General features: G+C 37.8%; 2 protein-coding genes across 9 annotated transcripts in view; one reads left to right on the top strand and one right to left on the bottom strand.

The window, feature by feature from the left end:
- Positions 1–16,296, top strand: part of LOC123872503 (ribosome biogenesis protein WDR12 homolog) — a 32,904-nt gene that overhangs the window by 6,211 nt on the left and 10,397 nt on the right. The gene's annotated exons all lie outside the window — the stretch shown is intronic.
- LOC123872499 (protein alan shepard) overlaps positions 2,197–16,296 on the bottom strand; it is a 211,759-nt gene continuing 197,659 nt past the window's right edge. For 2 of the 8 annotated variants that reach the window (XM_045916808.1, XM_045916810.1), the window contains 8 exons: positions 12,776–13,056; positions 12,622–12,680; positions 11,836–11,960; positions 10,089–10,283; positions 9,159–9,305; positions 8,161–8,418; positions 7,369–7,407; positions 2,197–6,939 (listed from right to left, as the gene is read on the bottom strand). In XM_045916808.1, coding sequence (XP_045772764.1) covers positions 6,805–6,939; positions 7,369–7,407; positions 8,161–8,418; positions 9,159–9,305; positions 10,089–10,283; positions 11,836–11,960; positions 12,622–12,680; positions 12,776–13,056 — 1,239 coding nt within the window. In that variant the 3' untranslated portion in view covers positions 2,197–6,804. The remainder of the gene's footprint in view (positions 6,940–7,368; positions 7,408–8,160; positions 8,419–9,158; positions 9,306–10,088; positions 10,284–11,835; positions 11,961–12,621; positions 12,681–12,775; positions 13,057–16,296) is intronic. The other 6 variants (XM_045916811.1, XM_045916809.1, XM_045916813.1 and 3 more) reach the window with 6 other exon arrangements.

The raw sequence follows: 16,296 nt of genomic DNA, 5'->3' as shown, positions 1-16,296 counted from the left end.
GTTGTGGTCATATAATTAAGAACGATTATTTAAAGATCATTATTTTTTTAATAGACTAGTATAACTCAATGCATGTATTATTTTTCATATCTCTTGGTATCACAAAACTTTTCCATATTATTAGTGTATTCATTTATATACATTATTATTTAATTAATTACCAGATACATTTATTACATTAGATCTGAATCTTGTGCTACTACTGACTGGCTGGTCATATAATTAAGAACGCTGAACTGTTCATTTTTTTATTCAAGTTTAAATACAGAACCTCAGTGGTTAAGTCTCTTTTCGTATAATTTTTGGCGCCATTTAATGCTGTAAAAGTATTAAACTTGATTATTTTATAAAAATAATGGGTACAAGTAAAACTTGTGATAAATCTACAAATGAAGTCATAACAAAACATTTTGAGAAGAATTAGTCCCATAAAAAGATAGCTGATTATTTCCAATGCTCGAAAACAATGGTTTTCAATTCTATGAAGCATTTTAACACGTATGAAACGACGTCAAATATTCCGCGCGTACCTAAATTGAGAAAGAAATTTCGTTGAGATGATACGAATATCGTTCCAAAATCTTCTCAAAGGATCTAGCGAGCTAAGAAAAGAATATTTTGGTGAAAACAACCCTTCAGCGATCTCGTCACGCACTATTCAAAGGCGTTTGGTAGAAAAGAAGTTGTATGGAAGGAAAACAAGGAAGGTAACCATGTTGAAACGTTGTCATAGGTAAGCCCGTCTTACATTTGCAAAGACGTATGAAAACCTGGACTGTCAGACAGTGAAAAAATGTTATTTTTTCTGATGAAACAAAAATAAACAGAGTGAATTCAGATGGAAAATGATACGTACGTTGACCTCCGAATAAAGCATTTGACTCCAAGTACACAAAACTGACATTAAAGCATGACGAAGAAAACACGAAAATTTTGGGGTGCTTTTCTGGGCATAGAGTTGGACTTGTTAGTCTGATACCTAAGCATGGATCAATTTCAATACAAAATCATACTGGAAGAAACAATGTTACCGTATGCTGATGAAGTGCTTTCAGCTATTTGGATATTCCAGAACGACAATGATCCGAATTTCGAAGCCTACACCGTTGAGAAATTCTGCATAACACAGTCAGTTTCTGCCTTAGACTAGCCAGCTAACGTCCAGATCTAAATTCAATTGAAAATATTTAGTGTGAAGCCAAGAAAAGTGTAATCAAACGACAGTGTAGCAATTTTAAGAGCATTACGATGTTTATTTGGAATAATGGAGCTCTATTTCTCTTGAAAAATGTCAAAAATTGATAGAGTTAATGCCTCGCCGCTGAAAGGCAGTAATTTAAAACTATGGACATGCCACTAACCATCAATTTTAGTTTAAAAGGATTATTTTTCATGTTTATGTAATCTATTTAACTTAAGTTTCATCTATAGTAATTCTCAAACCAGTTTAATATTCGTTCTTAATTATTTGTCCAGCTACATCTGTGTTTGAATTCGTTACTATTGGAAGTAAATGAGTTTTATTAAAAAATATTTGGCGATTTCATATCTCCTATTCGTAATCCAGTTTGCCGATTTATGTGGCTAAGTCAAAACATAATTAACTACTTCTAAGAAGGAACACAGAGCTACATAAAACATGTTATTGATAAAGAAAGACAAATCGTTCTTAATTATATGACCACCACTGTATATTATACTTTTTTGCACCACATAACACAAATGACAGGTTACAAAAAGAAAACTTAAAATGTAGGTACAAAAGGCGGAAGTGTCTATTCGTCTCCTATAGGTCCCTTCACCTCTGCTGGTTTAGCTAGTATTGTGGACCAATTTCTTTCAAAATTAATTTCTGGGGTACCCTATGATCATAAGAGCAAACTTGAGTCTAATGCGGTTACTGATATTTGCTTGATAAATGTCTAATCTCCTAAAATGGATAATCTCCTTACTCTACTTAATCACTCACAATTAACGTAACATATCTACCAACAATAGATTTGTGCAAATCCTTCTGGGTCCTGGCAAATCACGGGTCAAGTCTGCCTAGTAGAAGGCAATAGTGTAGAATGTCTGAGTCTCCAAACACCTGACTCGACCTAGCATTTATCTGATCGAATCCTTAGTTTATACTTACATGGTTTTTGTTGTGTTAGAGCCTTGGGGTTGGGGAAATTCATAAATAATTCACGCGCGTTGGTTTTGCTTGTTTTATTTCAATCATTTGCTCTTACAAAATATGTTCAATGCAAAGGAACATGACTCGTCACAATAAAACATGCTTCTTAGTACCATTTTGTTTTTATTTATATATTATTTTAGTCTCCATTCAGCATAACTATAAATAATGCGCGTCACATAAAATGCTCATAGCACAATATAGAAACTTGCAAACACTTTGTAACAAAATAGATACATAACTTTCCTCTATGTGTTTCTCTGCGAGAAATGCCCTTACACTATTATCATAGTTATGCCAAATCTCACACCATAACACAACGAAGCAACATGTCCCTTAAAAATATTCTTTCTTACCAACAATTTCATCTTTTTTTTTACATTTTATGAAGTTTTTATTTTTTGCATTTCGTATTCTAGGCTACCTAACTAAATTTTTATCTAAACTATTCTACTATCTAGACTAGTCTGCCGGGTAGAACACCACACTATATTTAATACACATTGGACAAATACATTCGTATCGACACTTCCCACTGACTGTTTTTTTTCATTTAGTTTTCTTTCTTTACACTTAGTCAACTACGTAACAAAAGAGATGAAAGCAAACTCTTCAACTGAAACTTATCCCGAAATGTGTTCACTAATTCTCTTAGTCCTTACGCTACGGCGAGAGGGCGCGCGGCCCCGCCTCGGCCTCAGTCCATTCAAATTAAATTATTTAATAAACTAACAAAGGAAACTACCCTAGAGCCGGCCGGCCCGCGCGCCTCTCCCTCCGGAATATTCTAGGGCTCTAATCTATCTATCTTAGCGTCGAAACATTTTTTTTGCTATTCTAACCTATCTATAGTTAAGCCTAACTCTAAAGCTAGCCTTCAAGTCGTCTTCGCTCCGTCAGCTCGTCTTCCCCGTCGCAAAACGTATCAACATTCTCTTAAACTAAATGACTTATTTTAAAAAAAACATTAACTTAACACTTCTATTCATCGACATGATTTTTTCAATTGTATCGCAGTTTTGGTATTTAGGAATTGGTTCCTCAATATGCATTTTTGTGCTTTTAGTTTGAGTAGCTCTCACTATACAATATAACAAATCCTCAATAATCTCATTGTAACGTATATTGATCACACATGTCAAGAATGTCGAAGTGCGTAACTAGGAACATCTAAGATTTTACCTTCCGATTCAATCTTTACATCATGTGTGAAAAATGCAACGATTAGACAGCCACATTATTACGTTTCAGTTAATATAAAATACTTTAAACCACAGTGTAACATTACTACTACGTTTATGAAAACGGTAAGTCCTCTTACTACCTGTAAAAATATCGTGTAAAGCACATGCAACTGCTATATTGTATCGTTTCTGTTCATTGCTTTAAACGAAGCTGAAGGCACTACCATCAAATCAAGTTTATTGCTCAATATGGAAGGAAAGCATTTGAAAAATAATTCATTTGCTTCTGACGGTGTATAGCTCTTCAGCTACACGCACAAGCTACGATTCGTCAGTCGTCAGTCGTCAGTCGTCAGACGCGCCACACTACGCTACGATTCAATTAAACTCTGCGATTCTAATTTGCATTACCTTACTATATTTGGGGAACATCAATCTGCACTGTGGAATGAAATTAATATAGTCTTTGAAAAAAGGACATCGAAATGGGTGGGAAAATTTTACAGCCATCTTTCTGACTTAAAACACAATAAGGGACGAAGATATAGAAAATCAAATGAATTTAAACATTGGGTTCGACTATTTAAATGCACAGCGGAAATATCTATCGGAAGACTGCTTTTTAGGAAGCCACGGTGTACTTCGAACACTAGACAATCGATTAACTTACCTAAGTACCTACCACGCGATATCGGTAATACATCGCACTTAATGGGTCTTTTAAGTTCAAGATTTAAAGGCGGTATTTATCAGTTCGAAACATTTGGCTCGATCAGAAACTATAAAACTGATCTACGGAGTTAAAATACGTTCAGTGCAAAGTTACATTAGTAAAAAATCTCACTTTCATCACCCTTTGTAACGAGGCCTATTCTGTAGAGTAGCATTGTTCATCTACATAAAAACGACAGCCTGAATGTAAACGTAAGGGCAGACTGTCAGCCCAGTTGTTTGCTGTTTTTACTCTGCCATCGAAACCACTAATAATACCTACACTGTTCGTCTCTACAAGAAATAAGATTTACTTTAACGATTGTTAATTTCAGAAGCTGTTGTTTCTTAGTTTCAGAAAACTTATTTTATTATTTCTTAGTTGATTATTCAAATCTCAGTCTATTCCTGAAAATTTATGTGAAACAAAAATAAATCTACTAATTCGTTCAATGTCTACGTCGTTCATTCAAAACCTGTCTTCATCTAATTCAGTTCCTGTATTGATTTATTTATTAATAAAGTCGGCTCACAGGTTTTGAACAAAGAAGTTGTCGCTTAATCGTCAGTTAAAATACAGTTAATATATCAAACATTTAGCTAGTCTTCAGTCCCTGGATTGTATAAATATTTCCCTACGTCTTACGCGATTTTAGTGATTTAAGTATACTTTGGTTCTGATGAAACTCTCGACGTGCCAAAATAGAATTAAACAGTTGCGATATAGTAGGCTTTTACTCGTACCCATCAACAATGTATATACATGTATACATATCCATGTATAATTTATATATATTTAATATAAAAATATCAAATTTTATATAAAGTCATAAAGTGTACCCAAAACCTACGCGCTGGTACAAAATGTGCTCATTTACACCAAAACGGCGTTCATACTTTGGATTTGGAATCCGTTACATTTCATAATGTGGAAATCAATCGTGGAATTTTTGTTTGATGTCTCCTAGTGGAATGTGCCGACCGCCTAACTACGGTTGATTCAGTACATGATTCTCAAAAAAGGATCACATCATTATTCACGTATTTCGAATATGAGTTTAACGTACAAAAATTTGTATAGACTCGTAAAATGTATAAATAGACTTTACAACTGCTTATTGCTAATGTTGCCTTCGCGACTCGCAGTCGCTCGCGTCCTCGGCCGTCCGTCGCACGCGGGCGCGACGCGCACGACGCGCTGTGCACGCGTCACGCGTCGGACGGCGGACGCGTCTATTGCGCTCCTCTGGTTGCTTTGCAATTATTATGACTCAAAACATGGATCAAGAAATAACTATCTGGAAGTTTACGGTATACATAAATTCAGTCTGTAGTTGGGTTTGGCAACGACGTTTTCGATTATTATGTTTCAAAATTAACAAGTATTCAAAATTTTTAAGCCGCTTTTTTAATGATTTGTTAGAAACGTGACAATGATGGCGAGCAGTGTTATCGATGTATACTCAAGAACGGGTAGGATGAGATAAGTTTGTGATGCTGTGAAGTTCGTTTGCGCTCTGAGTAGTCCATGAAAAAAATGTGTGATGTGATATCCAACAGAAATTCTAAACTGATACAATATTTAATAAAGTGTTTTAAAAATAGGTACTTGCGGTTCTTGGAAGACTGCACCAGTATGAATGAATAATGTAGATAATACTGTATAGTTTATATGTATAGTATCATTTTCCAAATAAAAACGACTAAAGCACCATGCCAAACACATTTTGAACATATACATACATTAATCACGACCATAGTCCCACGTGGTGGTCAAAAATACCTACTCCAACTATTAAATGTCTTATCGAAAGGTTAAAATATTTTATTTGCTGTCTGTTCCGTTCATATAATGCAACGGTAACTCTTGTATTTTAAAAATACAAAATTTCACGAAAGATTTTCAATCTTCGCCATAATCATTATTTGCACGACGTCTAAACTGTGATAAACCTTTCCTATCATTACACATAAGTCGTTCACATACTTTACAATTTGGTAGCATATACATATATTTGTTTCCACATGATATGACCATTTCCTCTACATTTCTACTCTAACCGCGAAGATATTGCTTTCCTTCTCTAATCGATCTTAACCAGGAAGATTATGTTTTCGTTACAAAGAAATTATATTATACTCTCTACTCTTTCAATATACTAAACAACGTTTTGAATAATCCAGATTGCACATCGTTTGTTCGATTTTATATATTTATTTAGTCCGCAATTTAAATAATAATTTTGTGATAAAAATCTTTTCAAAAATAAATTTTTAAATTCATTGAAATTAAACTATGCTAAAATAAATACCTAACTATCTTAAATAATCGTGTCAACATGTTAAAAACCGCGCCTAAAATCTTACATTAAAAATTTCATAAACAAAAAATAAAATTATAATGTAAAAACACATTTAAAATTGCAGCTATAATCTATACATCAAATCCTCTCCTCGAACCGTCAAAAGACCTCATCAAAACATCACAGCGAATCACGCGCACGCAAACACGTTCAGCGCAAAGCCAAGAGGATCGGAGACGAGCCCATCGAGAAAATAAACAGTCGAGGCAACGGGCGCCAACTAAACGTAAAGCTCTATGGGCCGTAGCTTTCGATGAAGTCTGTAACGGCCGCAAATTAAATCTAAAACAAATTAACATCGTAAAAGTCACAGTTGCTTTGATTTTTGGCTCGTGTACAGCATGAATTGTTGTAGCGTGGCTTATGTCTACTTGGGAGGCGGGTACGGCTGGTAGGCCTCGTCGGGCGACGCCGCCGTGGACGCGTGCTCGCTCTCCATCGGCATCTGGATGATCGGCGGAGTGGGCCCCGCGAAGTACTGGTACGGGTGCGACGTGAAGTACTGCAACCAACACGGGGACGTTTAACGTTACTTCTCTTACGGTAAACGTTACAGGAACAAATAATCTAGTCACTAGAATATCTCTTCACGCACACGTTCCCACACAAAATAATATTGGTCTAGCCAGATTGATTTGCTTGCACGCGTTACCCTTTCATTATTCTCTCTGCAGGAAAGGATAGCACTAGATTTAGACCTGTCATTTAACTTAAGAGATTGTGTACAGCAGAATTTATTAGTCACAGAATAAGTATGTAATACTATAAATCCCTAAAAAGCAGTACGTACTCTGTGAGTTGCGTTTATACAAAACAATTAAAACGATTTGCATTTTCCATACGATTTAGGAGCAGGAAATGTTGAGCGTTACAAACATTTGCAAAAGCTGTGTATTTTTCAGAGCGAGCGTTAACAATTAATTACACTCACGTATAGCTCATTTTCCGGCCTTAAGCTGTCCCAGTTTACCTGGAAAACAGAAAAAACCTCGGGTCGTTAAAATTGTTTTGACTTTTTTGAGGTTACTCATCATCATAGACATATTATTATCTCAACTCATCACGCAGTCACTGTTGATAACGGGCCTTCTTTCACGGTATCACCTACATCAGGTTCTTAGATACATAATAATATTATTACTTTTGGTACTGCCCTCTTAAACCGTGAATATTAGATCTGTTGGTTCTGAATAGATATTGTGGTCTACGAACATAGCTCTTTAATTTTTTTGATTAGTAGTAACGTTATTACGCAACGTAAGCAACGTCAAGATATTTTAGAGTTGAGGTTATTTGATTTACCAGTTGGCCGGGATTTTACGCAAGTTTCTAACAAATCATTTATTTCATTTCACTGAAATTTTGCCTGCTGCTTTGGATATCTGTATATTTTTTTGGAATAGACAGATCTATGATTCTAGGGCTATCTGTGTGACAAGTACTAACACTTGACTCCTGCCAGTGATGTCGAAGCCTCAACGGTTTGTCAGAAGTTCCATAACTGTCGTGAACTGTGATAGTGGCAAGATGTGCGGGGTGGGCGTTCACTAACAACTGATAATAGCTAACAGCTAATAGCTGTACAAACTACGAGCCGAAACTTCGCTTTCGTACTCCAGTTGTGTGCGGAAGGATCTGGGACTCAGATGATGGATGATCTCGGATGTGATTAATGGAAAGGGGTGACGCTCAGCAATGGGGAATACAACGCAAAAAGCCTTACATATTGACTTGGCACGGTGTCGATGGGTATAGTGGCGGGGTGTGCGGGGTGCGCGGGGTGCGGCGCGTGGTGCGGCGGCAGCAGCGCGGCGTAGGGCGCCAGCCAGGCGGCAGGGTGCGCGGCGTGGTGGTGGTGGTGCAGCTGCGGGTGGAACGCTGCTACGCCGTATACGCCGCTACCACGGTACACGCCCGCACACTCGCCGCCGGCGCCCGTGCCCGCCACCCCGGACGTGTACACGCCGGTTACACTCATGGCCTGAAAATTAATGGGTTTTCATAATAATTATGGAACCTAGTATTATCCCGTCTCCCGTTTTCCGTTAAACGTAGATGAAGCCACGATCAACGTACAAAGGCATTCATAATGCCGTTTGGCGTTAGACGATTTTAACCCCAATTCAATTGGTATTGGACTTTAATTGTTCACGTGTGGCCACCCAGTTTAAGGCGTTGATTATCGCTATAATTATAGCGTCCTTGGGCATTCACGTTAATCTTACTGTAGCCGCAACATTAGATAGATTTGTCTACATACATTCTAAAACACCATGAAGTTGTCTAGATTCTAGAAGTCTATGGTTTGGTCGCCTCTAGGCACTTTCTGGTGACGCTCTGGGGACGTTTGACAGTGGCGATATTGTTTATTGAGAAGTTAAATAAAAGTATTTTAAATCGTTTAATCTGAGTTTACCTTTTACACCAGATATTGCCAACATTTTTCCAAGGGAATTCATCGATTTTCCGGGTTTAAAACTTTTAAAAGACGCCGATATCTGTACGGGTACCAAGCTATCCCTGTATCAAATAGATGATGCCCACGACTTTGTCTACGCGGAATTAGGGACGTTTAATAACCCTGAGGAAACTGATATTCCGGGACAAATGCCATCCCCGGGATACAATCTTTGTACCAAATTTCTGAGCCGTGAAAAAGCTAGCAGACAATTAAACACTTTCGCATTTATAATATTAGTATGAATGGTGGTGATGTTTTACCTGAGTGATTGATTCATTGTTGTCCCGCCACGCTCGGCCGTTGTTGTCGTTCTGCTTATTATACAGAGCCTTTTTCTTGTTGCCTCCGTCGGCGAACTTCACTAGCAGTGGCTCCTTAGCCCCCGGTATCGGATTCCCATTGAACATCTGGAAATTAAATAGAAAGCTTTTAATTTCTAAAATCCAAAATAGTAAAGTTACTTAAGGAATTTCGACTTTACAAAAATAAATTCAGATTACACATTTGAAGAATACAATATCTCTAAAAAAGTATGTGTCCTGCGACACTTTTTTAGCTTGTTTCGGGCTGCACGCCTCGAGGTCACCGCCCTTAATTTAGAGATACGCATGGTTGCAAGGATGTTTTATAACTGTTTTGCGGTTATCTGAGAGTGTGCCAATTGGTCCTAGCGTTACTATGATCCGACAAGATCTATTGTGACTGCGCCAGTTCACAACTCATTCTCGCGGCTGAACCTGGCTATGCCATGAGGTGATCACAGTCATATCAAGTGACCTCCCAGAATTTTTGCTGCGTTTGTGAATCAAGGCTGAATAAGATGTTTAAGGTGCTGAAAGGGTAGAATTTGGGTTTGGGCCCAATAGGTGTTCCTTATAGCATTGCATGCAACCTTATAGTGGTTACACCAAGTTAGTCATCATGTATTGTATGATGACTTCGGTGAGGGTATTTCAAAGGCTCTAAGTCAGAAGGAACACAGTGATTTTCTCAAATGCTTTGTTTGCCCTGTCGGCTAAGTCGATTAGGTAGACTTACGTTTCATGTTTTTTCATAAGAAGTGGCTTATATAAGTAACTTCATCTATGCAATGATGTAAATCGAAGAGGTTATTTCTTGAAGTATTAAGAACATATTGTTATAGGCAAAGTACTTAGGTAAATTATTGTTGTAGACAATGTTAACCGTACCTGGATAATCTGCTCGCATTTCTCCCTTGACTCCATTCTCGCGAAGCCAACTCCTTTGCTGTGTCCATGGGTATCTCGCAGGATCCTCGTAGACACGACCTGGCCGAACTTGGCCAACAATTGGTCCACGTCGTTCTCCTTGAAGTGCGGTGGTAAGTTGGCCATGTAGAGGTTGGTCGGGTCTTGTTCCTGTTGCTGCAAACCAACAAACTGTTCAAGCTTACTTTCCAGTTGTAACTATTTATGCATCAGTATATATGTATTTAATCTTGAATATTTTCTCTTTTCTCTGTACAGAAAATTAAAAAAATATTTATTTAATAAGAATATTCTATTTCATTTTCATCAAGACAGTGATTTTTAAACATCTTTAAAACTAGGATAAATCATGAATTTCGATGTCTTTGTAATTCTTTGGTGTGTAGTAATAAAAACAAATACGAACAACAAACAATTTAGAAAACAAAGTATTTTATCTTGAAATTAGATTGAAATGTTAAATTGAAAACACTACTGCATCAATTATTCTATTAGTATTTCTCAAGGAACCCAAGGTTAGTTCAGAGTAAACTGATATTAGCTTGAAGCTAGCGTAGATTATCTAGACACTGAAGCCAGCTGTGACGTAAATCAGCGGATCGAATCTAATATGCTATAATATTATTATTATGTAGGTGTTATCAACGACATGGGCATATACATCAGCATAAGAGTTTATGAAGCTTGTTAAAGTCGCATACACACTAATTTAATATTGAAAGCATAGAAATACCCAGAGCCCAGTAGCGAAATACATTGTTATAACGCTGAAGCAAACGATAATAGTATAGAATTAATAGGATGAAACAATGTTTGAAGTAAGTAAGCGTTATTTGCACTGAGTTGGCGTACCATTGAAAGGGATTGTAAATACTTACAACGCTAGTGTCACACATTCTGTTTGAGCTTAGGCAGATACCAAACTACCTCGTGATGCTCCCCAAATTAAACTGACAAATGAATGATTACATACTTCTTAAATACCAACTTCCTTGCCATTATTAATCGCCCATTTAATGTCAATGATCTGAACTCTGGACCTACGTTAAGCTAATAAAAGGATCCAAACATCTATCGTCAGTATGTGACTTACACGGTTTCTAAATATTGGATTCCGAATGTGGAACAGGATGCTGACGCTACTGTATGCATAGGTAATTCAAATCTAGCAAAACATTTACAATAATTAGAGAACACGACTTTACTTTATAATGCTCAGTTAGATATTATAGCATTTCTTTGGTAAATGGGGTAAATACTAAAGCTATAAGTAAGGGTAGGCGGATTATAGGACTGGACCGGGACGGGTCTGTGGGTCACTCTAATCCGGCACAAAACGATAACTTTATAATTGATGTTGGATTAGCTTCTACGGATTAATATTTTTCTTTAGGAAGTAGTTTAGATTCAGCTAATTCAACTAAATACTTGGTTTTACATTGAATCTGTACACCATTGTTTCTCTACATAAACGAGTCACTAAATATTATTATGTAGTCAGGTCGATACACTAAATAGATGCAGTCAGTTATTGCACTCGAAAAGAATTTAAATGAGGAGTAATAACAGGATAGAGGAAGTAATCTTGTTACTGATTTCAATACATGATATAATGGACCAATTACCGTCGATCTTAACAGTGATATTGGATGAGCGGATAGGGAGCAGGCGGTTAGTCATAATAGTATTACTTGCATGCACAACGTACACGGTTCAGTCTACGCAGGAACCAGATACCCACTTTAGCCATCTGGGCCTGAACACCTTTGGCTTGTAATCCTTTAACAGCAGCCTCCGCTGACGCGATTGTTTCGAAATCTACAAAACCGTAACCTGTGGATACAAAATAAAACAGATGTATAGTTATGGAGGCCAAGGGGCGAACCAGGGAGTAACTCAAATTGGCTTACAAAATCGATGATTCATGCTTAATACAAAGGTCTAAAAATCTCAATATACAAACAACTAACAGAAGATAAATTCGATATGTTCAGCTAATGATTTAGCTTACAAAATAGCAATGATAGGTGAGAAAAGAATAACGTTGTGAAAGATATTACGTGCGTTCTTTTCCAAAAAATATAATAGTCGAAATTCCTCCGTGCCGTAGTGCAATAATGGTGATATTGAACAATGATAAACTAAGAAAATCAATACGTATGGTCATAAGTATTTTAAATATGAAGTGGTTGTAAATCATATTTAATTCGAAACTAGTGTTCGTGCATATATTGGAAAAAGTCTCACCATAGATGAATTAGTTTAATGAAGGTATATGGTATTCTAGAAAATATTAATATAAATTCAGTTACAAATATTTTCCTCAATGATAAATACATCTCAGTAAATAAATAGATAACGTAATATTAGATACATACGTGAATATCTAGGCACAGTAAAAATATTTCTAGAAGTAGGTAGGTTTGTTGGAGATATTGGAAGAAATCTATGGTACCTAGTGTAAAGAGAGCGAATGTTTATGAATGTGGATTACCTTTACATTTATTCGTATTTTTATCCAATATTGCTTTTGTTGAAATAATGTTGCCATACCTGAAAAAGAAAAAAATGTTAGAATCGCGGTCACGCCATATGTCACACAAAACATTATACGAGAATTAATTTAATATGCTTTAGATAAAACTTACATCTGGCACATTTGGACTAGGTCCTTATCGGTGGTGTTCTGGCTGAGGCCACGTATGTACAGATTGGTGCGACTGAGCTGTTCGCCGGACGCGCCCGTGGTGGAAGCCGAGGACGCGGGCGGGGGAGGCGCAGTGCTCAGGCTGGTGGACCGGGTGCCGCCTGCAGAGTTGGAGGAAGAGCTAGAGGCCGTGTTCGCTGGCGACGCGGCGGTAGGCACCCGCGTCCCGGTCGCGCCGCAACCGCCGCCCATGGTCGCACCAGTGTACTGTAAAATTAAGGCCTACATTACGCTATACGTCACGTGTCCGCTAGGATCAATGTCAATGTAATAATAAATTAATGCGTACGTTCTATACGTGATCGAATCAGAAATGACGAGATTCGTAGGAGAACCAGAGTAATCGACGTAGCTCAACGAGCTGCGAAGCTTAACTGGCAATGAACACGGCACATAGAAAAACTGATAGATATTTGAGTCCTATTCCTAAGGAATGGCGACTTCGCACCAGAAAACACAGCGTTAGGCAGACTTCCCACCAGGTGGACAGATGACATCAAATGAGTCGCAGGAAGGCGCTGTATAGCGGCGGTGCAAGACCGTGGCGTGTGGAAGTACCTACAAGAGACCTATGCCCTGCTGTGGATGTCTATCGGTTGACGATGATGATAATGAATCCGTAGGATCATCATCAGGGTGCACGGTAGTGTTCTCGCCAAGACGTCATTATTTCAATTAAACAAAATTATGATTCTTAAAATAAGGCTTAAATACACAAAAGTTGTCTTTCCACAAAAAATTTAACTTTAAAGTCGGTTTTACATGGAAAAATCTGTTATTTACAACTATACGCGTTTAAGGCTTGTTTAATTTTTTTGTGATGATGCCAATGCTCAAAACACGAGTTTAATAAATCAACAACAAATGTTAGTAAGTATTGAAAAATGGCAACTGCCAGGGTAGAGACGTGCAAAGGATCAAGTCATTAGTTATTTAGCTGGTAGATAATGAATAGGGACGGTAATGAACGCATGCCGATTCCGAGCACGCGCCCTTAATCGACTCGCACGCCGTACGATATACGGGCAAGTCACGGGCGACACAACGGCACAGTAAGGATATGATATGTACAGAGGTTCGACGAAGCCGTCTAGACAAGGCAATGGGGATCCACAGGCAAAACTGATTTCAGAGGGCGCCACAAGAGGTCCGGCCAATGTCAAATTAAAATCAGCATTGTTTGTTTTGTTTGTTTGTTAGCTCAGCTAAGAATTGTTGATATGGATACAATAAACGATTGTTTCGTGAATTATTTAAAGACTAACTGATACCCGCGACTTCGTTCGCCTGGATATAGGTTTTTTAAAAATCCCGTGGGAACTCATAGAAAGTAGCCTGTGTGCTAATCCAGGGTATAATCTATCTCCATTCCAAATTTCAGCCAAATCCGTTCAGTAGTTTTTGCGTGAAAACGTAACAAACATAAACACATACATACAAACTTTCGTCTTTATAATATTAGTGTGAAGTGTGATGATACCTGGAAGCTCGTACAATTAAAATTAAAGCGTTTGACAGCTCATTATAGTCGGTTCTACAGATGATATACTACCTCTATGGCCGGTTCGCTTATGCGTAACCTGTCGGGATAAAACAGTGTGTAGGTATCCCCATTGAGCGGTAAGTGCGGGGCAAAGGAGCGACCCGAACTGACCTAAGTAGTTAGGGCCCTTTGCTGACGGGTTGTCGTGGTCGTCACTTACCACGAGATCAAAAGTGTCGGACTACTGTCTTTCTTTACACTGTGTCAGCGGTTTACAGTATGGATTGCACGTGGGTGCAACATACGTTTACGGGCAAACAGTTACACGGGCCTAACTAGTCGACATTCTATCCGCAATGCAGGAAGCACTGTGGTAATCAAGAAGTCACGTTCTTGATTGCCACAAAGAATGTAGAAGACAAAGATGTAATTAGTTAAATTCATATTACATTTACCATAGATAGATTTTTAAAATTGGACTACTAGAAACGAATTGGCTCCAGTATGAATATTTTTTTACGACTGTCGAGAGATTTCTGTCCCCTGCGAAATCCTATATGGCTTGACGGATTGAGTGATGAAGGTGTCGGAAGATTTGTCATAATCCTTCAAATAATAGAGGAACAGTTTTAGGCCGGAAAAATGTGACAAGGCCTTATTTTTAGCTCAAATTGTATTGGATATTTTTCAAAACCGAAATAAGATAGAGATTAACATTTTAGTAATCGGTCGATGAATTCCTGCTTATAGGAAGGTCAAGCAAAATAGAAATAGCAAACCAAAAAATGTACCTACCTAATAGTTAATTTAGGAAACACTGTGAGTGTCTTCAGCGTAACGCTACGTTCTTTTTGGTAGTACATACAAAATTCTGAATTCAGTAGAGTCCTAGGTCCAACCTAGGACTAACAGACAACCTTTGATCAAAGGAGTTTATAAAATTTCTTAAATTGAATTCAAACATGTTTTGTGTAATTTAAAGAAAGAAATAGCATTTCAGGATCTTATATATTCAAGCTTAGAAGCCAGCATGGATCGCTATAAGGGATAACTGCGAAACGTATTGTGAAAGGAAATTTATTCGCACCATTAGTGTCTATGGAGGACTACAAATCTACGTGTTGTAGTTATTTGCATTAAGTTAACATATTAAATCCATAAAATGTGGTGTATGTCGCCTGTACAATGAGCCGTGTGATAGCGCGTGTAAGCAAATTCGTAATAGTGGTGAGTACTTTGAACGACACATTGTCGCTTGTCTTGTACCTATTCAGTACCTGCTATACCTACGCTTATCTTGAATATTGTGAGCAATGAGCATGTATGATCACATGATCACATTAACGTGTCTTTGATGTCTACTTTTATTGAATTTTAAACCTGCGATCTGAAACATACGATGGTTTTTCATAAAAATATACAAATACAAATATACAAATCATTTATTTCCTCGATGCAGGTACAAGCAAGTATAGCATACGTTACTTATACATACGCTTGTACGTTGTACACCGAGACGTGAAATAGCGCGTGTAAGCAAATTCGTAATAGCAAGTATTTGAACTTACGCATAGCCGCTTGTACGTATTCAGTACGTTTGTCGTGAAAATGGCGAGCGAGTATGATCACATTCATTGATGTAGGAGGAATCTACCATCAGATTATTGTGTCTTTGATGTGTATTTTAGTTTTTAAACTGATCTTACGCTCCGGCAGCCGGAGCGTGTAGCCGGAGTCCAGCTACACGCTCCGTCTTGCCTGTACACTTTAATCTTTAGCAGCTTTTGGAAATGCGCGGGATACTGACTTGCCGTCCACACGCACGCTCTTAGCTACGCAAACTGGCTTGTGCAGGAAAGCTCTCAGATAAGCCGGAGCTTTAAACATACGACGGTTTGTCGCAAAAATATCATATCATCCTAATGTAGATACCTGGTTCTTCTTGGAAGGAAAGGCATTCCGAGCCTGCAGTAGATGCA

Source organism: Maniola jurtina, chromosome 15 (assembly GCF_905333055.1).
Source record: "Maniola jurtina chromosome 15, ilManJurt1.1, whole genome shotgun sequence".
In the NCBI taxonomy this organism is placed as follows: domain Eukaryota; kingdom Metazoa; phylum Arthropoda; class Insecta; order Lepidoptera; family Nymphalidae; genus Maniola; species Maniola jurtina.
The sequence above is the reverse complement of the archived record's forward strand: the minus strand, read 5'-3'. Positions and strand labels throughout refer to the sequence as shown.